The sequence below is a fragment of the Oncorhynchus masou genome, chromosome 24, assembly GCF_036934945.1.
Source record: "Oncorhynchus masou masou isolate Uvic2021 chromosome 24, UVic_Omas_1.1, whole genome shotgun sequence".
NCBI lineage: Eukaryota > Metazoa > Chordata > Actinopteri > Salmoniformes > Salmonidae > Oncorhynchus > Oncorhynchus masou.
This window is the reverse complement of record NC_088235.1, coordinates 6,141,513-6,169,012: the sequence shown is the minus strand read 5'-3', so window position 1 is coordinate 6,169,012 and position 27,500 is coordinate 6,141,513. Positions and strand designations below refer to the sequence as shown.

General features: G+C 41.0%; 1 protein-coding gene and 1 pseudogene across 1 annotated transcript; both read left to right on the top strand.

Annotated features, from left to right (window-relative positions):
* The window catches only part of LOC135511539 (inorganic pyrophosphatase-like), a 12,315-nt pseudogene extending 8,315 nt beyond the window's left edge, over positions 1-4,000 (top strand).
* A 666-nt stretch (positions 4,001-4,666) lies between these two features.
* LOC135511804 (GTP-binding protein SAR1b-like) lies at positions 4,667-10,724 on the top strand. The gene is made up of 7 exons (XM_064933267.1): positions 4,667-4,754; positions 5,188-5,260; positions 6,074-6,193; positions 6,300-6,365; positions 8,111-8,214; positions 8,429-8,560; positions 10,544-10,724. The coding sequence occupies exons 2-7, from the start codon at positions 5,203-5,205 to the stop codon at positions 10,658-10,660; spliced, it is 597 nt and encodes a 198-aa protein (XP_064789339.1). The 5' UTR covers positions 4,667-4,754; positions 5,188-5,202; the 3' UTR covers positions 10,661-10,724.
* The last annotated feature ends 16,776 nt before the right edge of the window (positions 10,725-27,500 follow it).

Sequence of the window (27,500 nt, the reverse complement as noted above, 5' to 3'; positions counted from 1 at the left end):
TTACAGTGTATTGCAATGTAAGTAAAATTGTTGCTATTTTTTTTTATTGAAATATGGAACATATCAATTTGTGGAACTACAGTCTTCTCACCTAAAACAGTTCTACTTTTTTTTGGGCCCTGGTCAAAAAAGTTCTATTTGTGTTTTTACAGTCTTCTCATTCTAACACAGTTCTTTCTGCTTTTACAGTACAAAACAGTTCTATAGTGGAGGTGCTCAACAGAACAGTTTTATTTTCTTAAGTCATGCAGGGAATCATTTGACATGCTTTTTTACAGGACTTTGCTCTTAAGACAGTCAAGGAAACTCATGAGTTTTGGAAGGCGCTGATCTCCAACAAGTTCATCTGGAGAACTGAACTGGTGAGACTGAAACAGTATACATTTACAGTCTCTGTGTAATATGGCCGTCTGTTCAATACGCTGTCAGTGATGCGGATGCATTTGTGTTTTTACAGTAAAAACAAACAACGATAAAACAATATAAGACGGTTTAGTTCAGTCAATGACTTGTTTTTACTAAAACAGTTCTATTTGTGTTTTTACAGAGTCTTCTCAACTAAAACAGTTCTATTTGTGTTTTTACAGAGTCTTCTCAACTAAAACAGTTCTATTTGTGTTTTTACAGTCTTCTCAACTAAAACAGTTCTATTTGTGTTTTTACAGAGTCTTCTCAACTAAAACAGTTCTATTTGTGTTTTTACAGAGTCTTCTCAACTAAAACAGTTCTATTTGTGTTTTTACAGAGTCTTCTCAACTAAAACAGTTCTATTTGTGTTTTTACAGAGTCTTCTCAACTAAAACAGTTCTATTTGTGTTTTTACAGAGTCTTCTCAACTAAAACAGTTCTATTTGTGTTTTTACAGTCTTCTCAACTAAAACAGTTCTATTTGTGTTTTTACAGAGTCTTCTCAACTAAAACAGTTCTATTTGTGTTTTTACAGTCTTCTCACCTAAAACAGTTCTATTTGTGTTTTTACAGTCTTCTCAACTAAAACAGTTCTATTTGTGTTTTTACAGTCTTCTCAACTAAAACAGTTCTATTTGTGTTTTTACAGTCTTCTCACCTAAAACAGTTCTATTTGTGTTTTTACAGTCTTCTCAACTAAAACAGTTCTATTTGTGTTTTTACAGTCTTCTCACCTAAAACAGTTCTATTTGTGTTTTTACAGTCTTCTCAACTAAAACAGTTATATTTGTGTTTTTACAGAGTCTTCTCAACTAAAACAGTTCTATCTGTGTTTTTACAGTCTTCTCACCTAAAACAGTTCTATTTGTGTTTTTACAGTCTTCTCAACTAAAACAGTTTCCATTTGTGTTTTTACAGTCTTCTCACCTAAAACAGTTCTATTTGCGTTTTTACAGAGTCTTCTCAACTAAAACAGTTCTATTTGTGTTTTTACAGTCTTCTCAACTAAAACAGTTCTATTTGTGTTTTTACAGTCTTCTCAACTAAAACAGTTCTATTTGTGTTTTTACAGTCTTCTCAACTAAAACAGTTCTATTTGTGTTTTTACAGAGTCTTCTCAACTAAAACAGTTCTATTTGTGTTTTTACAGTCTTCTCAACTAAAACAGTTCTATTTGTGTTTTTACAGTCTTCTCAACTAAAACAGTTCTATTTGTGTTTTTACAGAGTCTTCTCAACTAAAACAGTTCTATTTGTGTTTTTACAGAGTCTTCTCAACTAAAACAGTTCTATTTGTGTTTTTACAGTCTTCTCAACTAAAACAGTTCTATTTGTGTTTTTACAGAGTCTTCTCAACTAAAACAGTTCTATTTGTGTTTTTACAGTCTTCTCAACTAAAACAGTTCTATTTGTGTTTTTACAGTCTTCTCAACTAAAACAGTTCTATTTGTGTTTTTACAGTCTTCTCAACTAAAACAGTTCTATTTGCGTTTTTACAGAGTCTTCTCAACTAAAACAGTTCTATTTGTGTTTTTACAGTCTTCTCAACTAAAACAGTTCTATTTGTGTTTTTACAGAGTCTTCTCAACTAAAACAGTTCTATTTGTGTTTTTACAGTCTTCTCAACTAAAACAGTTCTATTTGTGTTTTTACAGAGTCTTCTCAACTAAAACAGTTCTATTTGTGTTTTTACAGAGTCTTCTCAACTAAAACAGTTCTATTTGTGTTTTTACAGAGTCTTCTCAACTAAAACAGTTCTATTTGCGTTTTTACAGTCTTCTCAACTAAAACAGTTCTATTTGTGTTTTTACAGAGTCTTCTCAACTAAAACAGTTCTATTTGTGTTTTTACAGAGTCTTCTCAACTAAAACAGTTCTATTTGTGTTTTTACAGAGTCTTCTCAACTAAAACAGTTATATTTGTGTTTTTACAGAGTCTTCTCAACTAAAACAGTTATATTTGTGTTTTTACAGTCTTCTCAACTAAAACAGTTCTATTTGTGTTTTTACAGAGTCTTCTCAACTAAAACAGTTCTATTTGTGTTTTTACAGAGTCTTCTCAACTAAAACAGTTCTATTTGTGTTTTTACAGTCTTCTCAACTAAAACAGTTCTATTTGTGTTTTTACAGAGTCTTCTCAACTAAAACAGTTCTATTTGCGTTTTTACAGTCTTCTCAACTAAAACAGTTCTATTTGTGTTTTTACAGAGTCTTCTCAACTAAAACAGTTCTATTTGTGTTTTTACAGAGTCTTCTCAACTAAAACAGTTCTATTTGCGTTTTTACAGAGTCTTCTCAACTAAAACAGTTCTATTTGTGTTTTTACAGTCTTCTCAACTAAAACAGTTCTATTTGTGTTTTTACAGAGTCTTCTCAACTAAAACAGTTCTATTTGTGTTTTTACAGTCTTCTCAACTAAAACAGTTCTATTTGTGTTTTTACAGAGTCTTCTCAACTAAAACAGTTCTATTTGTGTTTTTACAGAGTCTTCTCAACTAAAACAGTTCTATTTGTGTTTTTACAGAGTCTTCTCAACTAAAACAGTTCTATTTGTGTTTTTACAGAGTCTTCTCAACTAAAACAGTTCTATTTGTGTTTTTACAGAGTCTTCTCAACTAAAACAGTTCTATTTGTGTTTTTACAGTCTTCTCAACTAAAACAGTTCTATTTGTGTTTTTACAGAGTCTTCTCAACTAAAACAGTTCTATTTGTGTTTTTACAGAGTCTTCTCAACTAAAACAGTTCTATTTGCGTTTTTACAGAGGCATCCCTTTCTTCTCAACTAAAACAGTTCTATTTGTGTTTTTCTCCCATCTTCTGATCCAGTACCAACACTTGTGTCACAGACAGTCCATTCTGCTGTTCCACTACTGATGCTAAGGCTGTTGTTGATGCCGTGAGTTCCTTTCACTTATCATACTATTTGGCTTATCCTACTAAAACAGCTCAGCTGTAATATTAATGTGTGCTTGATAAATAATATTGATAATAATGATATTGTCTTGTAGGCATGTGTTTTTGGCCCTGAAGACCCTATTCCAAGTGCAGGTGTGTATTTCCTTTGTTAGTTAATTCCATTGGTATGTGCTTTGATGTGAAATTAATCTTATTTAAATTCAATACACCTGTGATTTATTTACAAAATATCTCTATACGTTATCTATATATCTATATATTCAACTTTATTGGATTTCACACTTACAATGGAACATTTTTTACTTCTTTTCTCAGTTGACAAATGGTTCTATGTCTAAGTGAACTGACCCAGAAAGAAGAGCCTTCAGATTGGACCAAAATGTTTTCTCACCTGAACGGAAGAATATACTTGAAAATGACAGAAAACATGTGTAGTATAATTACAGTTTCCCATGTTTAGTATGAATTGTGATTGATGCTTGTCCTCTTAGCATGACAAGTACTCAACCAAGTAAGCCTGTTCTTTATGTTTATTATATTTCTCAAATGTGTAACAATATGACCTTTATAGTCCATCTAAACCTCTGCAGTTTACTGTGTCTTCCATCATGTTGTTTGATACTGAAATCGGAAAATTGTCATAAATGTTCAAATAAATACCATCATCACATCCCCCTCCTCCGGTTCTGAACACGGTCTTTACTCGTATCTAATGGTCCTGTATCACAACACAAGCCTTATAGCAGACAGAAGAAGAGCTGTTTATACAGGTGTGTTGAATAAAATTGGTTTCCTTGAAGTTGGCTCTTACCCGGAAATCACACCGTGAAAAGAACTGCTGAAGAATCACTCATCCAACACTCCTCCACTGCCAAGAGGAAACGATGGGAGCTACTAGATGCAATGTCTAAATATAATGCCTATGATTATAATGCAGAGGATGTAAGGTATTTATGGGAAAGGGAGGTGAAAGGTGAACGCCATAAGCCTATTTATTTGCACCACATTATTTCTATCTCTACTTTGCACATTCTTCCACTGCAAATCTACCATTCCAGTGTTTTACTTGCTATATTGTATTTACTTCGCCACCATGGCCTAGACTTGTTTCTACTGTATTATTGACTGTATGTTTGTTTTACTCCATGTGTAACTCTGTGTTGTTGTATGTGTCGAACTGCTTTGCTTTATCTTGGCCAGGTCGCAATTGTAAATGAGAACTTGTTCTCAACTTGCCTACCTGGTTTAAATAAAGGTGAAATTAAATAAAAAAATAAAATGCAATATACTCCCGCACAGCAGGCGGCGCGAGTGCGCCACCGGGGTAGTTAGGAAGTTCCCGAAGTCACGTCGAAGAACAATACAATCAGCTGTTCGTTTATCGAATCCGCAAAAACAATCTAACCAAAGCTGTCATTGTCGACAGGGACAGGTAAGCTTTTGGCATCTTTATTACAAATATTTAGTCATTTATATAGTTACATAAGGTTACGTGTGTTCCGTCATACATTTACTTCGAAAGGGAGAGCTGTCTGTCTGTTTTAAGAGTCCTTAGTCCACATGAGGCCAGGATTTCAGATAAGCTGATAGCCACGTAGCCGAGATAGCAAGCTAAGTTAGCGATCAGCTGGTGCTAACTAATAGCATGCTAGGATAAGAAAAGACTTGTAATTGTTGTTGACAAACCTAAAGCTGGCTAGCAGCAGTAGCAAGTGCATTTGTGTGAAGAGAGTCTGTAGCTATCAATATAGTCATGATGCAAATGTAAAAAATACTGCTGATCCAGTGAGACAAGTTGATCCCGTCTTGACAAGTTGTCAGTGTGCTAACGAGCTAGCTAACTTCCCGATTGTTTTCTTTCTTAGGCAAAGACCAGTGAAATGTCATTCCTCTTTGATTGGCTCTACAGAGGCTTTAGTGGTGTGCTACAGTTTTTAGGTAATCTCTGATTTCACGTCAATGACTTCAAATGTATTATCGGCAGGGTGGGTATAATGTATTATCGGCAGGGTGGGTATAATGTATTATCGGCAGGGTGGGTATAATGTATTATCGGCAGGGTGGGTATAATGTATTATCGGCAGGGTGGGTATAATGTATTATCGGCAGGGTGGGTATAATGTATTATCGGCAGGGTGGGTCGGCAGGGTGGGTATAATGTATTATCGGCAGGGTGGGTATAATGTATTATCGGCAGGGTGGGTATAATGTATTATCGGCAGGGTGGGTATAATGTATTATCGGCAGGGTGGGTATAATGTATTATCGGCAGGGTGGGTATAATGTATTATCGGCAGGGTGGGTATAATGTGTGTTACATTCCACCTAGAATCTGTTCCAAAAAACGTTGTAAATAACAAGGATGCCCACAAACAACGAATACCAAGTAGCATGATCAATTCACCTGGCTAACTAGCTGCCGAATTAGGCAACTCACCAGGTAGCTTATTCTTAATGTTTGTCCATAGGCTACCAGAGTGAGGACAGACATTTGTCGGAATAAACGTGGTGAGTGAACAACTTAACAAAATAGCCCGCTCCCGACCCGGTATCTTATTCTGCCGCGATACAACTTTGTATGCGTTGTTTGTGGGCATCCTTGTTATTTTACAAAGTTTTTGGAACAGATTCCTGTTGGAACGTTCCACAAATGATACCCACCCTGATCAGTATAGTACTGCACGTCACAATGAGTGGTGGTGTGTTTTTACAACTCAAAGGTTGAATTAACTTGTCAATGTGCTTTCCCAGGGTTGTACAAAAAATCTGGAAAGTTGGTTTTCCTGGGGTTGGATAATGCTGGTAAAACAACCCTTCTGCATATGCTGAAAGATGATAGACTTGGACAGCATGTGCCCACGTTGCATCCAAGTAGGCAGCATCATTTCAAACTACTTTATTGTGTTGTTTTAAGTCCCAATAACGGCAGTGAACACAATGTCAGTCGTTTTTAAATGTGTTTTGTTTCTACCTGAAGCATCGGAAGAGTTGACGATAGCTGGAATGACATTCACCACGTTTGATCTGGGCGGCCACGTACAAGGTAAGACCTCGGCCTAACTAAGTTGGACACTGCGTCTTTCTAGGGTTTGGTAAGCATCTTGACACATTACACCATGTCTTTCTAGGGTTTGGTCAGCATCTTGACTCATTACACCATGTCTTTCTAGGGTTTGGTCAGCATCTTGACTCATTACATTGTCTTTCTATGGTTTGGTCAGCATCTTGACTCATTACATTGTCTTTCTATGGTTTGGTCAGCATCTTGACTCATTACATTGTCTTTCTAGGGTTTGGTCAGCATCTTGACACATTACATTGTCTTTCTAGGGTTTGGTCAGCATCTTGACTCATTACATTGTCTTTCTAGGGTTTGGTCAGCATCTTGACTCATTACACCATGTCTTTCTATGGTTTGGTCAGCATCTTGACTCATTACACCATGTCTTTCTAGGGTTTGGTCAGCATCTTGACTCATTACATCATGTCTTTCTAGGGTTTGGTCAGCATCTTGACACATTACATCATGTCTTTCTAGGGTTTGGTCAGCATCTTGACTCATTACACCATGTCTTTCTCTTGACTCATTACATGTCTTTCTAGGGTTTGGTCAGCATCTTGACACTTTACATTGTCTTTCTAGGGTTTGGTCAGCATCTTGACTCATTACATTGTCTTTCTAGGGTTTGGTCAGCATCTTGACTCATTACATTGTCTTTCTAGGGTTTGGTCAGCATCTTGACTCATTACATTGTCTTTCTAGGGTTTGGTCAGCATCTTGACTCATTACATTGTCTTTCTAGGGTTTGGTCAGCATCTTGACTCATTACATTGTCTTTCTAGGGTTTGGTCAGCATCTTGACTCATTACATTGTCTTTCTAGGGTTTGGTCAGCATCTTGACTCATTACATTGTCTTTCTAGGGTTTGGTCAGCATCTTGACTCATTACATTGTCTTTCTAGGGTTTGGTCAGCATCTTGACACATTACACCATGTCTTTCTAGGGTTTGGTCAGCATCTTGACTCATTACATTGTCTTTCTAGGGTTTGGTCAGCATCTTGACTCATTACATTGTCTTTCTAGGGTTTGGTCAGCATCTTGACACATTACATTGTCTTTCTAGGGTTTGGTCAGCATCTTGACTCATTACATTGTCTTTCTAGGGTTTGGTCAGCATCTTGACTCATTACATTGTCTTTCTAGGGTTTGGTCAGCATCTTGACTCATTACATTGTCTTTCTAGGGTTTGGTCAGCATCTTGACTCATTACATTGTCTTTCTAGGGTTTGGTCAGCATCTTGACTCATTACACCATGTCTTTCTAGGGTTTGGTCAGCATCTTGACTAATTACATTGTCTTTCTAGGGTTTGGTCAGCATCTTGACTCATTACATTGTCTTTCTAGGGTTTGGTCAGCATCTTGACTCTTTACATTGTCTTTCTAGGGTTTGGTCAGCATCTTGACTCATTACATTGTCTTTCTAGGTTTGGTCAGCATCTTGACTCATTACATTGTCTTTCTAGGGTTTGGTCAGCATCTTGATTACATTGTCTTTCTAGGGTTTGGTCACATCTTCATTACATTGTCTTTCTAGGGTTTGGTCAGCATCTTGACACATTACATCTGTCATTTCTTCCAGGGTTTGGTCAGCATCTTGACTCATTACATTGTCTTTCTAGGGTTTGGTCAGCATCTTGACTAATTACATCTTGACTCATCTTTCTAGGGTTTGGTCAGCATCTTGACTAATTACATCATGTGCTACATCTTCTGTCTCTTTCACAGCTAGAAGAGTTTGGAAGAACTACCTGCCGGCTATCAATGGAGTTGTCTTTCTGGTTGACTGTGCCGACCACGACCGCCTTACAGAATCCAAGATCGAACTTGATGTAAGTCACTTCCACTGCACACAATGGGCCGAATTTATCAACAGTCATTGTGAAAAAATGGTTACACCAGGACACACAACAAACATTCTCACTGTCCCATCTGTCTCATTACTGAACCTCTTTCCTGTGTGTGTGTGTGTGTGTGTGTGTGTGTGTGTGTGTGTGTGTGTGTGTGTGTGTGTGTGTGTGTGTGTGTGTGTGTGTGTGTGTTCAGGCTCTGTTAGCAGATGAGACCATCCTCTCTGTGCCTGTGCTGGTCCTGGGTAACAAGATAGACCGTCCTGAAGCCATCAGTGAAGGGGGACTGAGAGAGGCGTTTGTTCTCGATGGACAATGCACGGGAAAGGTAAGCATAGAGATAGATATAGCCTATGGAATTTGTATCATTATTATTATATTATCATTATCTTTTTTTTAAAAGTCCATTTCAGATGAGTGTGTAACACAACTAACGTGTGTGTGTCTGAATGATGTGTGTGTGTGTGTGTGGTACAGTATTCATGTTCTTTAGATATGCTGTAGAAAATGTTATTGGTACTCCAGTCTATTTTCACCTCATTTATCACCTGATTTTACTTAACAAAAGCCCCATCCCAATAGGTGGTCCAGGCACCGTGCCCTTCGGAAGGTATTCAGACCACTCAACTTTTCCCCACACTTCGTTACAGCCTTTCCTCATCAAGCTACACACAATACCATATAATGACAAAATCAAAAACACGTTTTTAGAAATTTGGGCAAATTCATAAAAAATAAATTAAAAAAGTATAAGTATTCAGACCCTCTACTCAGTACTTTGTTGAAGCAGTGATCACAGCCTCCAGTCTTCTTGGATATGACATTACAAGCTTGGCACACCTGTATTTGGGGAGTTTCTCCCATTCTTCTCTGAAGATCCTCTCAACCTCTGTCAGGGTGGATGGGGAGCGTCGCTGCACAGTTATTTTCAGGTCTCTCCAAAGATGTTTGATCGGGTGCAAGTCCGGGCTCTGGCTGGGCCACTCAAGGACATTCAAAGACTTGTCCTGAAGCCACTCCTGTGTTGTCTTGGCTGTGTGCTCAGGGTCGTTGTCCTGCTGGAAGGTGAACCTCTGCCCCAGTCTGAGCCCCTGAACAGGTTTTCATCAAGGATCTCTCTCTGCTTCGCTACGTTCATCTTTCCCTCGGTCCTGACTAGTCTCTCAGTCCCTGCCGCTGAAAATCATCCCCACAGCATGATGCTGCCACCACCATGCTTCACCGTAGGGATGGTGCCAGGTTTTCCTCCAGACGTGACGCTTGGCATTCAGGCCAAAGAGTTCAATCTTGGTTTCATCAGACCAGAGAATCTTGTTTCTCATGGTCAGTCTCTTTAGGTGCCTTTTTGGCAAACTCCAAGCAGGCTGTCGTGTGCCTTTTACTGAGGAGTGGCTTCCTTCTGGCCACTCTACCATAAAGGCCTGTTTGGTGGAGTGCTGCAGAGATGGTTGTCCTTCTGGAAGGTTCTCCCATCTCCACAGAGGAATTCTGGAGCTCTGTCAGAGTGACCATTGGTTTCTTGGTCAACTCCCTGACCAAGGCCCTTCTACCATAATTGCTCAGTTTGGCTGGGTGGCCAGCTCTAGGAAGGGTCTTGGTTCTTTCAAACTTCTTCCATTTACGAATGTTGGTGGCCACTGTGTTCTTGGGGACCTTCAATGCTGCAGACATTTTTTGGTACCCTTCCCCAGATCTGTGCCTCAACACAATCCTGTCTCGGAGCTCTACGGATAATTCCTTCGACCTCATGGCTTGTTTTTTTTCCTCTGACATGCACTGTCAACTGTGGGACCTTTTTATATAGACAGGTGTGTGTCTTTCCAAATCATGTCCAATCAATTTCATTTACTATAGGTGGACTCCAACCAAGTTGTAGAAACATCTCAAGGATGATCAATGGAAACAGGATGCACCTGAGCTCAATTTCGAGTTTCAAAACAGAAGGGTCTGAATACTTATGGAAATAAGTTAATTTATTGTTTTTATATCAATTTGCAAAAAAAAATTTGAACCTGTTGTTGCTTTATTATGCAGTGTTGTGTGTAGATTGATGACGAAAACAAATAATTTGATACATTTTAGAATAAGGCTGTAACCTAACAATGTGGAAAAAGTCTAGGGGTCTGAATACTTTCTGAATGCACCGTATGACACAAGTGGGTAAAACATGCTTATTCTTTTTTTAATTTTTTTTAACCTTAAGTGTGTGTACATTACTATATTTAGACTTGGGATAATGTTTTTCAGCGGAGAAAAGTGAAGTTGCTGGAGTGGTCTTTATTACAGCTTTGCTCCTGTTGTTCTTCTCCAGGGTAACGTGTCGTTGAAGGATCTGCAGGCACGGCCTCTGGAGATTTTCATGTGCAGTGTCCTGAAGAAGCAGGGCTATGGAGACGGCTTCAGGTGGCTGGCACAATACATCGACTGACATCTAGGCAGCGCTTCTCTTACCAAACGGACTCCCATCTTTCTGGGGGGAATGAAGGAGATAAGCTATCAAATGAAACGGACCATATCGTCCACCCCCACCCCCCACCCACCCCCCGACTCCATGTGGAAAGATGTGAAGCTCCCAATAATCAGCTTTCTGATTGAGTACACCTGTCAATTTCAGCATTAATTGGTCAGTTTTAAAGGTTTCTATCTATGCAAACTTTTAAAAGTGGATCATGGTCACAAGATTCAAGATGGGTTTGCGTGTGATACTAATAAGTCCATTAGTTCAGTACAACGTCGACCCGTTCTCTGGCGTGTAAATTAGAGTGTCCGGTTCTACCCCAACAGATCTGATCATAGCTGCAACTCAAGCTACAGTATACGGCAGATGACCTGTACCAATGTAGATCCTTTATAAGGTATACTGTGAACTTTTAAAATTATTTCTGAAACACATGAAGGACCAAGTAGTTTTTAAATGAAATAGATTATAAATGATAAGGATATTTACGTGAATGGTGGCGGTACAAATGCTTGTACATAGCAGTCCTACCTAGAATAAGATGTTCTTATCACTAAGAGGACATGAAAGAGGATAGATAGACTGAGCAGGATTATTCCAACAGACTCAAGTTCCAATCGCATCGAATAGAACGTCATATAAAGTTTAGGGGCGGAGTCCATTTGACCTGATTCTGTTTCTATACATGGTTTCTGCATCCCAAATGGCAGCATATTGACTATATAGTGCACTACTTCAGAGAACCCATACTCTCTATGCCCCCTCCCTGGTCAAAAATAGTGCAATAAATAGGGAATAGGGTGCCAACCCTGATCAAAAGTAGTGCACTAAATGGGGAATAGGGTGCCAACCCTGGTCAAAAGTAGTGCACTAAATAGGAAATAGGGTGCCAACCCTGAACAAAAGTAGTGCACTAAATGGGGAATAGGGTGCCAAACCTGGTCAAAAGTAGTGCCAACTAAATAGGAAATAGGGTGCCAACCCTGGTCAAAAGTAGTGCACTAAATAGGAAATAGGGTGCCAACCCTGAACAAAAGTAGTGCCCTAAATAGGGAATAGGGTGCCAACCCTGGTCAAAAGTAGTGCACTACATAGGGAATAGGATTGACATTTGGTACGCGTCCCGGGGGTTTGAGATCAATTGTAATTGTCCACGCAGCTATTGCCTTCAATGCACTCAGCCAAAGACGTATGCAAACTATTTTGCAAGTGACTTTGGGATGTTTACATATATAATAGACCTGGAGGGGAGGGGTTATAGTAGTGATGTAATGTTTGTCCTACTACAGTTTAATGAATGAATGGCTATACTGCCATGATATGCAGGTACATTGTAACAGGCCAGAGACAAGAGACCGCCATTGCCATCATTCCATGGTATGCAGCAATAAAGCGGAATGACCATCAGTGGCCACTGCAATGCTAATCTTAACAAAAAAGGCTATGCTACTCTACTAACACAGCTCTGGCAGAGGTTTCGTTGAAAAATATAGATATTGGTCCCTTTTCAATCAAGTCTGGTTTTAGAATACATATATTGGTCCTTTTTCAATCAAGTCTGGTTTAAAAATATATATTTGGGCTCTATTTGATCAAGGCTGGTTTAAAACAACAACAAAAAATCCCACTTGCATGCTTTGAGTGACGTACTACTCAAGGAAACACCAGATAGCCTGGGCACCAGTTTGAATAGGGCTCTTGGTCCATGCCCTTTCCTGTTCGCAGACCTGGGTCGTGTTCATTAGGCACCAAACGGATGAAAATGGACTGAAACGGCACTTGGACAATGGAAACACTAATTTTCCTTTTCAGTTGCAAAATGTTTTAAAATGTTTTCCGTTGCAGGCCCTAAAATGAACACGTCCCAGATATTTCTAGTAGAGGTCGACTGATTATGATTTTTCAACGCCGATACCGAATATTGGAGGACCAAAAAAGCCGATACCGATTAATCGGCCGATTTTTATTTATTTATTTGTAGTAATGATAATTACAACAATACTGAATGAACACTTATTTTCACTTAATATAATACATCAATAAAATCTATTTAGCCTCAAGTAAATAATGAAACATGTTCAATTTGGTTTAAATAATGCAAAAACAAAGTGTTGGAGAAGAATGTAAGAAAGCTAACGTTTAAGTTCCTTGCTCAGAACATGAGAACATATGAAAGCTGGTGGTTCCTTTTAACATGAGACTTCAATATTCCCAGGTAAGAAGTTTTAGGTTGTAGTTATTATAGGAATTATAGGACTATTTCCCTCTATACCATTTGTATTTCATTAACCTTTGACTATTGGATGTTCTTATAGGCACTTTAGCATTGCCAGTGTTACAGTATAGCTTCCGTCCCTCTCCTCGCTCCTCCCTGGGCTCGAACCAGCAACACAACGACAACAGCCACCCTCGAAGCAGCGTTACCCATGCAGAGCAAGGGGAACAACTACTAGAAGTCTCAGAGCGAGTGACGTTTGAAACGCTATTAGCGCGCGCTAACTAGCTAGCCATTTCACATCGGTTACACCAGCCTCATCTCGGGAGTTGATAGGCTTGAAGTCATAAACAGCGCAATGCTTGACGCACGACGAAGAGCTGCTGGCAAAACGCACGAGTATGCTGTCTGAATGAATGTTTGCACGCCTGCTTCTGCCTATCACCACTCAGTCAGATACTTAGATACTTGTATGCTTGTATGCTCAGTCAGATTATATGCAACGCAGGACACACTAGATATCTAGTAATATCAACCATGTGTACTAACTAGTGATTATGATTGATTGTTTTTTACAAGATAAGTTTAATGCTAGCTGACAACTTACCCTGGCTCACTGCATTCGCGTAACAGGCAGTCTCCTTGTGGAGATAGGTCGTTATTGCGTTGGACGAGTCAACTGTAAGGTTGCAAGATTGGATCCCCCGATCTGACAGGTGAAAATCTGTCGTTCTGCCCCTGAACAAGGCAGTTAACCCACCGTTTCTAGGCGGTCATTGAAAATAAGAATGTGTTCTTAACTGACTTGCCTAGCAAAATAAAGGTATCATTTAAAAAAAAAACAATTTTTTTTAAATCGGCAAATCGGCGCCCAAAAATACAGATTTATTTTAATTTTTATTATTTTATTTATTTATTATTATTATTTTTTTCCGTAACAATCCGAAACTTGAAATCGGCCCTAATTAATCGGCCATACCGATTAATCGGTCGACCTCTAATTTCTAGGCCTACTAGTAAATCTTCTTTGTCATTCTAAGCCTCTGTCATTTGCAACATTTCTTATTATCTTGATGTCAATTTAATTTGAATCTGAAATGGCCATCACTGACATATATTTTAGTTGATTATTATTTATTATCAGAATGAACTAATGGGAACCGGTACTTCCAGCCACGTAGGCTAATACTGCCTTATAGTTTAAATAGAGGGGAATGTTTTGGCAGTCTGATTCAGCCTTTTGATGATCTATTTGTCACATTTCCTGTCTGCTGTGTAGGTCATTTATTGAAATGATTTATGATGTCCATGATGTGAAGTATTGGCTTTGTGATTCAGACAAATCTATGGTTGAAATGCTGCAGGTACTTCTTGACTATCAGTACAATGATATGAGAGTTCGTCTGTCGCTCTGAATCTCTGGGAATTGTATCAGCCAGCCTTGGGCTCAGTTCCATTTCAATTCAGGAACTAAACTGATATTCACATTTATTCTCAAAGCTTTTTAATGAGGAACAATTTAATTGGAGTTTCAGTTTCCTACCTGAATTTAAATGAAACTGACCCCCAACGCTGTATATCAGTATTTAACTATTGAGTACCATTAACGTTTCTGTATTCATTGTAAATAATGTAAAATGGAGATGGTCTCTTTCTTTGTATAATTCATTATCCTGGAGCTGACAAAACACGCAGGGTGTATCCCAAATAACACCCTATTACCTACATAGTGCACTACTTTTGACCAAAGCCCTATTGATCCTGGTCCAATGTAGTGCACTATAAAGTATAGGTTGCCATTTGGCACATAGACATTATTTGCATTATTACTGGATGTACTTAGGATAACTCAGATCATTTTAACGTGAGAAATTCCATAAATATTTTTAACAATCATTCCTCCCTTGTCATGTTTTGTTGTAAGGCTGTAAAGATTAAATTGCAAATGCTACACATCCACACTTCTAATCTACAGGTGATAATAAAGTATGTTTGAGATGAGCAGTATTTGCAAATACTGTATAACTGCACCATCAACTCTAAATATAATGTTCGGTACAGGGCTGTTATCATACAACTTCCGAAGAGTGCATCATAGCATATCTCTACCCTTTCCTTTTGGTTTTATTATTGTTGAGTATTGTTGGTGCTGTAGCTCAGTCTCCTTTAGGTTTTATATCAGAGTATTGTTGGTGATGTAGCTCGGTCTCCTTTAGGTTTTATATCAGAGTATTGTTGGTGATGTAGCTCGGTCTCCTTTAGGTTTTATATCAGAGTATTGTTGGTGATGTAGCTCGGCCTCCTTTAGGTTTATGTCGGAGTATTGTTGGTGATGTAGCTCGGTCTCCTTTAGGTTTGGCACAAATGGCACTTTGAGCCTGTAGACAAACATTATTGATCTGCCTCCAGAGTGGTGTCCTCTTCTGCCTGTCGCGCCACAAGGACAACAGTGGTGTCCTCTTCTGCCTGTCGCGCCACAAGGACAACAGTGGTGTCCTCTTCTGCCTGTCGCGCCACAAGGACAACAGTGGTGTCCTCGTCTGCCTGTCGCGCCACAAGGACAACAGTGGTGTCCTCTTCTGCCTGTCGCGCCACAAGGACAACAGTGGTGTCCTCTTCTGCCTGTCGCGCCACAAGGACAACAGTGGTGTCCTCTTCTGCCTGTCGCGCCACAAGGACAACAGTGGTGTCCTCTGGTGACAAGGACAACAGTGGTGTCCTCTTCTGCCTGTCGTCTCTTCTGCCTGTCGCGCCACAAGGACAACAGTGGTGTCCTCTTCTGCCTGTCGCGCCACAAGGACAACAGTGGTGTCCTCTTCTGCCTGTCGCGCCACAAGGACAACAGTGGTAGCTCCTCTCTTTGCCTGTCGCGCCACAAGGACAACAGTAGGTTGGTGTCCTATATCACAAGGACAACAGTGGTGTCCTCTTCTGCCTGTCGCGCCACAAGGACAACAGTGGTGTCCTCTTCTGCCTGTCGCGCCACAAGGACAACAGTGGTGTCCTCTTCTGCCTGTCGCGCCACAAGGACAACAGTGGTGTCCTCTTCTGCCTGTCGCGCCACAAGGACAACAGTGGTGTCCTCTTCTGCCTTATGGACAACAGTGGTCGGCCTGTCGCGCCACAAGGACAACAGTGGTGTCCTCTTCTGCCTGTCGCGCCACAAGGACAACAGTGGTGGTGATGTGAGCTCGGTCGGGACCACTGAGCTCTTTACCACTGAGTTTTGAGCTATCACCACTGAGCTGGGTCGGGACCACTGAGCTCGGGTCGGGACCACTGAGCTGGTGATGAGCTAGGGTCGAGATTATGAACGATGGTCGGGACCACTGACCTATGGTCGGGACCACTGAGCTGGCACCACTGGCACTTTGAGACCACTGAGCTGGGACCACTGAGCTATTACCACTGAGCTCTGGCCGGGACCACTGAGCTGGTGTCCTCCACTGAGCCTGTCGGGACCACTGAGCTCGGGTCGGGACCACTGAGCTCGGGTCGGGACCACTGAGCTAGGGTCGGGACCACTGAGCTAGGGTCGGGACCACTGACCTATTGTCGGGACCACTGAGCTAGGGTCGGGACCACTGAGCTATGGTCGGGACCACTGAGCTAGGGTCGGGACCACTGAGCTAGGGTCGGGACCACTGAGCTAGGGTCGGGACCACTGAGCTAGGGTCGGGACCACTGAGCTAGGGTTGATACTGTTGAGAGTGCAGTTTAATTTCCTGACGTCGGGAGGCAGTTTAGGACCAATGAAATGAAAACCTGTCTCCACGTTCAGCTCTGACATAAACGTCCATTTTAGGTGACAGGGACTTGGAAATAAAGGATCCTATAACTGTACATGTACGTTGGATTTGTTTTTAAACTATCAGTCATTTTGTTGATCACATACAAGTACACATCACTATATTTCTAACTATTCAACAGAAGTCACGTCACAAAGGATTCAGAGATTTACCTCCCAAATCTTACAAAAATTTGCAGGAGAGATGCTATTTGTAAAGTAGTACTGAAAATGCAAGAGGTTTTTTGGGGCCCAATGCCTTTTAATAGTAAAGTGCTCAGCCTAGTAGAAGTACATTCATGTTCACTATAACGTGCAATATACTAAAAACAACTGAAGTGATGGAATAATAATGGCAACAATATACTCGTAGAAAACAATCTAACGGTGAGATTTCAAGTATACACACAGAACTTCAAGTAGCATACACATTGTTTTATAAACACAAAACACAAAAGACTGAGAATAGAACGGCGACTGACACATTCTTTGACGTGATTTACAGAGTTCCCATATAGGATAAGGTAGTGGCTGCATCCCAAATGGAAGACCGTGCCCTATATAGTACACTACTTTGGACCAGAGAGTCTGTATGAGCCCTGGATAGAAAGTAGTGAATGATATAGGGCATAGGGGGCCATTTGGGATGTTACCCTTGGTGGTGTAGGTTGATGGGAGAAGTAATATACATTTTGAGTTGAAATAACACAATAAGTAACAAAGTTCCCATAGCAGTTTCATAAGAGATATTAGTAGTTATTGTGTCTATGTTAATCGATATATATATATATATAGTATTTTAAAGGTTTATAGACCGCCGAGAGCCGTGTACGTCAGTATACCTTTTAGCAATAAAGTAGCACAAAAGCCTTCCATCATAACAAGCCTGTCTCTCAGCCCTGAATTTACCTACATAATGCATGAAACACGTTCATTTTCACCAATAATCCAATGAGCAACATTACTTTGATGACATCCGCGTCAAAATCGAACTGAGAAATGTGCTTCGTTAAGAAACGTTTAAGAGAAAAATAATAACTTCTCTCAGTAGTGGAATCACCCTCTAAAAGAGAGGCTTGCATCCCAAGTGGCTCCCTAATCCCTGTATAGTGCACGACTTTAGACCAGAGCTTCATGGGCCCTGATAAAAAGCTGTACACTATAAAGGGAACAGTGTTCCATTTGGGATATAACCAGAGCTTTTCCTTCCTGCTCGTCTCGTTGTCCTGCTTCATAGATCATAGCTACAGGATTTATATATGCAGCAACTCTGATTTTAACAACATAACCAGGTAAATATTGAACCCTTTTCCACTGTCTCAGGTCTCAATCCGTTCCATTTTAGCAGATCTGCGATTTCAATATTCAAGCAATTGTTCACAATGGAACATAAATGTATGATACGAGATGCATTTCTGACAGCAACATTTGATGGCCAGATTATCAGATGATAGTTCTCTATGGTGTCGCTAGACGCTCTCTTGCTTACAAAACAGAAAAGAATTAAGCAATAATTCACATATTTAAGACAAAAACTAGCAATCTCACCACTGTACCCCCCCCCACCCCCCAGATCCACACGGCGACAATAGAGACAGAATTCCATGCCCCAAAATCCCCAAATCTTTTGCTGTTAGGAGACAAAAATGTTTGCATCCCAAATGACACCCTATTTCCTATATAGTGCACTACTTTTGACAGACCCCTTTGGGTGTCCCTATGAGACCTGGTCAATAGTAGTGCACTACATAGGGAATAAGGTGCCATTTTGGACGCAAGCCTCAGCCATCATCCCTGTAGTTGTAGGCCAGTGGATCCATCCTGACCAGGTTCTCCGTTTGGGTTCAGTTTCTACCAGATGTATCCTCCATCGTCTGCCTCCCCCTCTTCCTCCTCCTCCTCCTCCTCCGCCTCTTCTCCGTTCTCCCCCTTCTCCTCCTCATCCTCCCATCCCACGCCACTCCCAAAATCTCCGGAATATCCCAGCAGTTCATCTGGAGCGAGGGATGAAATGAAAAGAGTATTTTTCAGTTAACAATTCCTATGATTTCATGTGAGAAAAGACTTCAGGTAACATACAGTAGGATGTTTGTAGGTAGTTAATACTGGTACATGTTGCAGTCTCTCCTTGTCCACACACTGCTTTCAGGGTAAGGAAAGAAATGTGTATTTTATATTTCAAATTAACTATCCCTTTAATACTGATGAAATTCAAACCAACCCCACTGTGCTGCCGTGCCATCCCACTGCTCTGGACTATTCAGTACAGTGTGATGTCCACACAGTGCATTTGTTTCAACCCTGGTGTTATTATAAAAGCCATGACTGATGATTGGCTGGGAAAAATTTATGATAAAAAGATTGTAGGGGTTGTTTTGTTAGACTTCAGTGCAGCTTTTGAAATTAGTCTGCTGCTGCTGGAAAAACGTATGTGTTATGGCTTTACACCCTTTGCCTTAATGTGGATAAAGAATTACCTGCCTAACAAAACACAGAGGGTGTTCTTTAATGGAAGCCTCTCAAATATCATCCAGTTAGAATCAGGAGTTCCCCAGGGTAGCTGTTTTGGCCCCTTGCTTTTTTCAGTTTTTACTAACGACATGCCACCGACCTTGAGTAAAGCCAGTGTGTCTATGTATGCGGATGCCTCAACACTATACACGTCAGCTACTACAGCGACTGAAATGACTGCAAAACTTAACAAAGAGCTGCAGTTAGGTCCAGAATGGGTGGCAAGGAATAAATTAGTCCTAAATATTTCCAAAATGAAAAGCATTGTATTTTAGACAAATCATTCACTAAACACCAAACCTCAGTTAAATATTGTACTGAATAATGTGGAAATTGAGCAAGTTGAGTCATGGTGTCATGGTCTGTCACTGTCATGGTCAAAACATATTGATACAACAGTAGCTAAAATGGGGAGAAGTCTGTCCATAATAAAGAGCTCCTCTGTCTTCTTAAGATTCTGACATTTCTTGTCCAAATATTTATAAATTCTTAATTCCATTCCTTTACTTTAAATGTGTGTGTAATGTTGTGAAATGGTTAGATATTACTTGTTAGATTTTTACTGCACTGTTGGGAGCTAGGAACACAAGCATTTCGCTGCACCCACAATAACATCTGCTAAACGTGTATGTGATCAATACAATTTGATTTGATGTAACAACACTATCAACAAGGCAGGTCCTACAGGCCATAGTTTTGTCGCACCTGGACTACTGTTCAGCAGTGTGGTCAGGTGCCACAAAGAGAGACTTTAGAAAATTACAATTGTCTCAGAACAGGGCAGCACGGCTGGCCCTTAAAAGTACACAGAGAGCTAACATTAATGATATGCATGTAAATCTCTCCTGGTTCAAAGTGGAGGAGAGATCGACTTCATCACTGCTTGTTTTTGTAAGAAGTGTTGACAAGCTGAATGAACCGAGCTGTCTGTTTAAAAAACTAGCACACAGCTCTGACACCCACGCATACCCCACAAGACATGCCACCAGAGGTCTCTTCACAGTCCCCAAGTCCAGAACAGACTATGGGAGGCACACAGTACTACATAGAGCCATGACTACATGGAACTCTATTCCACATCAGGTAACTGATGAAAGCAGTAGAATCAGATTTAAAAAGCAGGTAAAAATACCTTATGGAACAGCGGGGACTGTGAAGAGACACACACAAAGATACAGACACACACACACACACACGCTAGCACACGCACTCTACACACACGTACATTGTAGTATTGTTGTATGGTGGTATTACACATTTTGTATTGTAGATATGTAGTGGTGTGATAATGTTTTATGATGTACTGTTTTATATTATGTTTTATATGTAAGTGTTTTAATGTGTTTGAGCCCCAGGAAGAGTAGCTGTTGCCTTGGCAACAGCCAATGGGGATCCTTAATAAATACAAAATGGGAGGGAAAGCATTTTCCTACACTACACTCTCAATAACATTTGCTAACCATGTGCATGTGACCAATAAAATGTGATTTGATTTGAAAGTGAGAGGAGGTTGAAAAGACTGAGGGAGGTTTGAGTCTATTGAAGCTAGCAATAACAATGGAGAGGGTATGAAGAGGAAGACTGACAATAACAATGGAGGTTTGAAGATTTGAGTCTATTGAAGCAATAACAATGGAACAAGGAAGACTGAGGGAGGAATTTGAATCAATAACAATGGAGAGGTGAAGAGGAAGACTAACAATAACAATGGAGAGGGTATGAAGAGGAAGACTGAGGAGGTTTGAGTCTATTGAAGCTAACAATTAAATGGAAGACTGAAGGTTTGAATCTATTGAGAGGAAGACTGAGGGAGGTTTGAATCTATTGAAGCTAACAATAACAAGGAAGACTGAGGGAGGTTTGAATCTATTGAAGCTAACAATAACAATGGAGACTGAAGGTTTGAATCTATTGAAGAACAATAACAATGGAGGGAGACTGAGGAGGTTTGAATCTATTGAAGCTAGCAATAACAATGGAGAGGGTATGAAGAGGAAGACTGAGGGAGGTTTGAGTTTAAATCAATAGAGGAAGACTTTTGAATCTATTGAAGCTAACAATAACAATGGAGAGGAAAGAGGAAGACTGAGGGAGGTTTGAATCTATTGAAGCTAACAATAATAATGGAGAGACTGAAGGGAGACTGTTTGAATCTATTGAAGCTAACAATAACAATGGAGAGGGTAAAGAGAAGACTGAGGGAGGTTTGAATCTATTGAAGCTAACAATAATAATGGAGAGGGTATGAAGAGGAAGACTGAGACAGGTTTGAATCTATTGAAGCTAGCAATAACAATGGAGAGGGTATGAAGAGGAAGACTGAGACAGGTTTGAGTCTATTGAAGCTAACAATAACAATGGAGAGGGTATGAAGAGGAAGACTGAGGGAGGTTTGAATCTATTGAAGCTAACAATAATAATGGAGAGGGTATGAAGAGGAAGACTGAGACAGGTTTGAATCTATTGAAGCTAACAATAACAATGGAGACTGATGGAAGTTTAATGGAGTCTATTGAGAAGCTAACAATAACAATGGAGAGGGTATGAAGAGGAAGACTGATCACAAGTTCAAACAGAGTGAGGCGGGCGCCAGTTCCACTTCTGGAGGTCAAGGGGTAGATGGTGTTGTGAGGATCTCTGAGCCAGAGACTTGCATTGATGGACATGGTTATTGATAAAGACAAGTTTGGTCCAGTGGGAGTGAGGGCGGAACCGGGCCTTTTGGCTGATTCACGGGTGGTTTCAGGTTGGGTGGGAAAGATGGTGGGTGCTGTTGAGTCGGTGAAGGTAACCCGAAGTGGACTGGTGATGTTTGTTTGTGTTTCTTCAGATCGGAGGTAGCAGGGCTCTCCGTGCGACGCAACTTGGGGAAAGGCCTGTATCTTGCTTTACACTTAGTTACAGGGCACCATTAAAGGGAGGGGTTTCTGGGGTAGCGTTACGTTTGGAGGTGGAACAATTGAAGTTGAAGATTCCTGGTGTTGGTGACGCTCGTCGTTTGGTGCGACGCAGACCCGGTGGTGAGCGTGGTGAAACAGAGCAGTCACCGTCAGTCCTTTTGAGTTTTGAACACCGGAGGTTGGTGGTACCTTAATTGGGGAGGACGGGCTCGTGGTCATGGCTGGAGTGGAATAGTATAAAATACATCAAACACATTTGTGTCCATGTGTTTGATGCCAGTTCATTAGCTCCGTTCTAGACATTATGAGCCGTCCTCCCATCAGCAGCCTCCACTTGGTTAGGATATATCAGGTCTCCTGTTAGAGCTTCTGTTACGGATCCACTGCAGTGTTTCAGGTGCCACGGTTATGGCCATGTCACAGTGGTGTAAAGGACGGAGATTCCAAGATGTGGGAAGTGTGCAGGAGGGCAATGGGACAGAGGATTGTGTCGTTTCGGTGGATAAAGTGGTGTGTGTTAACTGGAGGGGTGTCTATGATGCTGGGGATCAGAAGTGTCTGGTGTGAGAGAGGCAGATTGAGGTGGCTTTGAGTCAGAGTAGTGCAGACAGTGTCGTACGCGGAGGCAGTGAAGAAAGTAGAGGAGGAGGGGTCAAGGGTGAGGGATCCTGAGAGGATTCCAGTGAATAGTAGATCTGTGCCAGAACAGAAGGATCGGCCAACGAGTGATCTATGCTTCAGTAAGGTTGGCTTCTTAGTGTTTATAGCAATGGTTATCAACTGTACCGCGGAAATGAAACGTGAATCACAGAGAATAGATGTTGTGGTGGCAGCTGCAGGGGATGTATTTGGATATATGAGATTTGACTTCGGAAGAGATACAGGGTGTGTTGTCCCGTCCCCCAGGCCGCTGGCATGGTGCAGGAGCAGATAGGATCAAAGTAGTGGAATGTGGTAGTGGGTTTTTAATGAGTGTAGGGTTAAGTTGGTAGGGTAATTAAAATATATGTATATCTTTATTTATTTAATATATTTCCCCGTTCCCCTTTTCCCATGTTGTATCACAAAGTGTAATGGATCTACACTGTAGTTCCATTGGGGAGGTAAAGCCACATATTGGATACCAACCGCTGTTAAACCTCACAGAAGAAGAGGAGTCCTGTAGAGCAGTGTAGCCGTGATAAAAAAGCCCTTTTTGCACAACCTGGGGCGGCAGGGTAGCCTAGTGGTTAGAGCGTTGGACTAGTAACCCAAAGGTTGCAAATTCAAACCTCCGAGCTGACAAGGTAAAATTCTGTCGTTCTGCCCCTGAACAGGCAGTTAACCCACTGTTCCTAGGCCGTCATTGAAAATAAGAATTTGTTCATAACTGACTTACCTGGTTAAATAAAGGTTAAAAAAATAAATAATTAAAACCTTGAGTGTACAATAAAGCAATAAGGCCCAAGGGGGTGTGGTATATGGCCAATATACCACGGCTAAGGGCTGTTCTTAGGCACGACGCAAAGAGGAGTGCCTGGACACAGCTCTTAGCTGTGGTATATAGGCCATATACCACACCTCGTCGGGCCTTATTGCTATTATAAACTGGTTACCAACATAATTAGAGCAGTAAAAATAAATGTTTTGTCATAACCGTGGTTTACGGTCTGATATAAAACGGCTTTCAGCCAATCAGCATTCAAGGCTCGAACCACCCAGTTTATAATTGCCTTTCTACAACGGGTCACCAATTAAATCAAAATCGTCATTTTGATAAATGTATTCATAGGTATTCTATTTCATCCCTCAACAAAAATATAGGCCCAGTCCCGACACATCTATGGTTGCTAGCCAAGCCGGCAGGCCGTTCATTCTGGTTAGGTTGATGAAGACGCGACCCAGTCGTTAAGTCTTTTTGTTCTGTATCTACGGACGCGACCCAGTTGTTCTGTATCTACGGACGCGACCCAGTTGTTCTGTTCTGTTGTTCTGTATCTACGGACGCGACCCAGTCGTTAAGTCTATTTGTTCTGTATCTATGGACGCGACCCAGTCATTAAGTCTTTTGTTCTGTATCTACGGACACGACCCAGTCGTTAAGTCTATTTGTTCTGTATCTACGGACTCAACCCAGTCGTTAAGTCTATTTGTTCTGTATCTACGGACTATTTGTTCTGTATCTACCCAGTCGTTCAGTCTATTTGTTCTGTATCTACGGACTCAACCCAGTCGTTCAGTCTATTTGTTCTGTATCTAGTCATTAAGTCTATGTTCTGTATCTATCTAAGGACGCGACCCAGTCGTTAAGTCTATTTGTTCTGTATCTTGTATCTATGGACCAGTCATTAAGTCTTTTGTTCTGTATCTATGGACGCGACCCAGTCGTTAAGTCTTTTGTTCTGTATCTACGGACTCAACCCAGTCGTTAAGTCTTTTTGTTCTGTATCTACGGACGCAACCCAGTCGTTAAGTCTTTTTGTTCTGTATCTACGGACTCAACCCAGTCGTTAAGTCTTTTTGTTCTGTATCTACGGACTCAACCCAGTCGTTAAGTCTTTTTGTTCTGTATCTACGGACGTTAAGTCTATTTGTTCTGTATCTACGGACTCAGTCGTTAAGTCTTTTTGTTCTGTATCTACGGACTTTTTGTTCTGCTACGGAAACCCAGTCGTTCTGTATCTACGGACGCAACCCAGTCGTTAAGTCTTTTTGTTCTGTATCTACAGACTCAACCCAGTCGTTCTGTATCTATGGACGCGACCCAGTCGTTAAGTCTTTTTGTTCTGTATCTACGGACGCGACCCAGTCGTTAAGTCTATTTGTTCTGTATCTACGGACTCAACCCAGTCGTTCAGTCTATTTGTTCTGTATCTACGGACGCGACCCAATCGTTAAGTCTTTTTGTTCTGTATCTAAGGACACGACCCAGTTGTTCAGTCTATTTGTTCTGTATCTACGGACTCAACCCAGTCGTTCAGTCTATTTGTTCTGTATCTACAGACGCGACCCAGTCATTAAGTCTATTTGTTCTGTATCTAAGGACGCGACCCAGTTGTTAAGTCTATTTGTTCTGTATCTACGGACTCAACCCAGTCGTTAAGTCTATTTGTTCTGTATCTATGGACGCGACCCAGTCGTTAAGTCTATTTGTTCTGTATCTATGGACGCAACCCAGTCGTTAAGTCTTTTTGTTCTGTATCTATGGACGCGACCCAGTCGTTAAGTCTATTTGTTCTGTATCTACAGACTCGACCCAGTCGTTAAGTCTATTTGTTCTGTATCTACGGACGCGACCCAGTCGTTAAGTCTATTCGTTCTGTATCTACGGACTCAACCCAGTCGTTAAGTCTTTTTGTTCTGTATCTATGGACTCAACCCAGTCGTTAAGTCTTTTTGTTCTGTATCTACGGACGCAACCCAGTCGTTAAGTCTTTTTGTTCTATATCTACGGACGCAACCCAGTCGTTAAGTCTTTTTGTTCTGTATCTATGGACGCAACCCAGTCGTTCAGTCTTTTTGTTCTGTATCTACGGACGCGACCCAGTCGTTAAGTCTGTTTGTTCTGTATCTATGGAAGCGACCCAGTCGTTAAGTCTTTTTGTTCTGTATCTATGGCGACCCAGTCGTTCAGTCTTTTTGTTCTGTATTGATCGTTAAGTCTGTTTGTTCTGTATCTATAGCGACCCAGTCGTTAAGTCTGTTTGTTCTGTATCTATGGATGCGACCCAGTCGTTAAGTCTGTTTGTTCTGTATCTATGGACGCGACCCAGTCGTTCATTCTATTTGTTCTGTATCTATGGACGCAACCCAGTCGTTAAGTCTGTTTGTTCTGTATCTATGGACGCGACCCAGTCGTTAAGTCTATTTGTTCTGTATCTATGGGACGCGACCCAGTCGTTCAGTCTATTTGTTCTGTATCTATGGACGCGACCCAGTCGTTCAGTCTATTTGTTCTGTATCTATGGACGCAACCCAGTCGTTAAGTCTGTTTGTTCTGTATCTATGGACGCGACCCAGTCGTTAAGTCTATTTGTTCTGTATCTATGGATGCGACCCAGTCGTTCAGTCTATTTGTTCTGTATCTATGGACGCAACCCAGTCGTTAAGTCTGTTTGTTCTGTATCTATGGACGTCCAGTCGTTAAGTCTGTTTGTTCTGTATCTATGGACGCGACCCAGTCGTTAAGTCTGTTTGTTCTGTATCTATGGACTCAACCCAGTCGTTAAGTCTTTTTGTTCTGTATCTATGGACGCGACCCAGTCGTTAAGTCTATTTGTTCTGTATCTATGGACGCGACCCAGTCGTTAAGTCTTTTTGTTCTGTATCTATGGACGCGACCCAGTCGTTAAGTCTTTTTGTTCTGTATCTACGGACTCGACCCAGTCGTTAAGTCTATTCGTTCTGTATCTATGGACGCAACCCAGTCGTTAAGTCTTTTTGTTCTGTATCTATGGACGCGACCCAGTCGTTAAGTCTATTCGTTCTGTATCTATGGACGCGACCCAGTCGTTAAGTATTTTTGTTCTGTATCTATGGACGCGACCCAGTTGTTAAGTCTATTTGTTCTGTATCTAAGGACGCGACCCAGTCGTTAAGTCTATTTGTTCTGTATCTACGGACTCAACCCAGTCGTTAAGTCTATTTGTTCTGTATCTATGGACGCGACCCAGTCGTTAAGTCAGTTTGTTCTGTATCTACGGACTCAACCCAGTCGTTAAGTCTGTTTGTTCTGTATCTACGGACTCAACCCAGTCGTTAAGTCTTTTTGTTCTGTATCTACGGACTCAACCCAGTCGTTAAGTCTTTTTGTTCTGTATCTACGGACTCAACCCAGTCGTTAAGTCTTTTTGTTCTGTATCTACGGACTCAACCCAGTCGTTAAGTCTTTTTGTTCTGTATCTACGGACTCAACCCAGTCGTTAAGTCTTTTTGTTCTGTATCTATGGACTCAACCCAGTCGTTAAGTCTTTTTGTTCTGTATCTACGGACGCGACCCAGTCGTTAAGTCTATTTGTTCTGTATCTACGGACTCAACCCAGTCGTTAAGTCTTTTTGTTCTGTATCTACGGACGCGACCCAGTCGTTAAGTCTTTTTGTTCTGTATCTACGGACGCAACCCAGTCGTTCTGTATCTACGGACGCAACCCAGTCGTTAAGTCTTTTTGTTCTGTATCTACAGACTCAACCCAGTCGTTCTGTATCTATGGACGCGACCCAGTCGTTAAGTCTTTTTGTTCTGTATCTACGGACGCGACCCAGTCGTTAAGTCTATTTGTTCTGTATCTACGGACTCAACCCAGTCGTTCAGTCTATTTGTTCTGTATCTACGGACGCTGACTCCAATCGTTAAGTCTTTTTGTTCTGTATCTAAGGACACGACCCAGTTGTTCAGTCTATTTGTTCTGTATCTACGGA

What these genes read in the sequence shown, in the direction of transcription:
- LOC135511804 (XM_064933267.1), top strand. Translation starts at nt 5,203, where the DNA reads ATGTCATTCCTCTTTGATTGGCTCTACAGAGGCTTTAGTGGTGTGCTA. An exon ending in TGGTGTGCTACAGTTTTTAG is followed by an intron (nt 5,261 to 6,073) that starts GTAATCTCTGAT and finishes GTGCTTTCCCAG; the next exon opens with GGTTGTACAAAAAATCTGGA. An exon ending in ATGGACAATGCACGGGAAAG is followed by an intron (nt 8,561 to 10,543) that starts GTAAGCATAGAG and finishes GTTCTTCTCCAG; the next exon opens with GGTAACGTGTCGTTGAAGGA.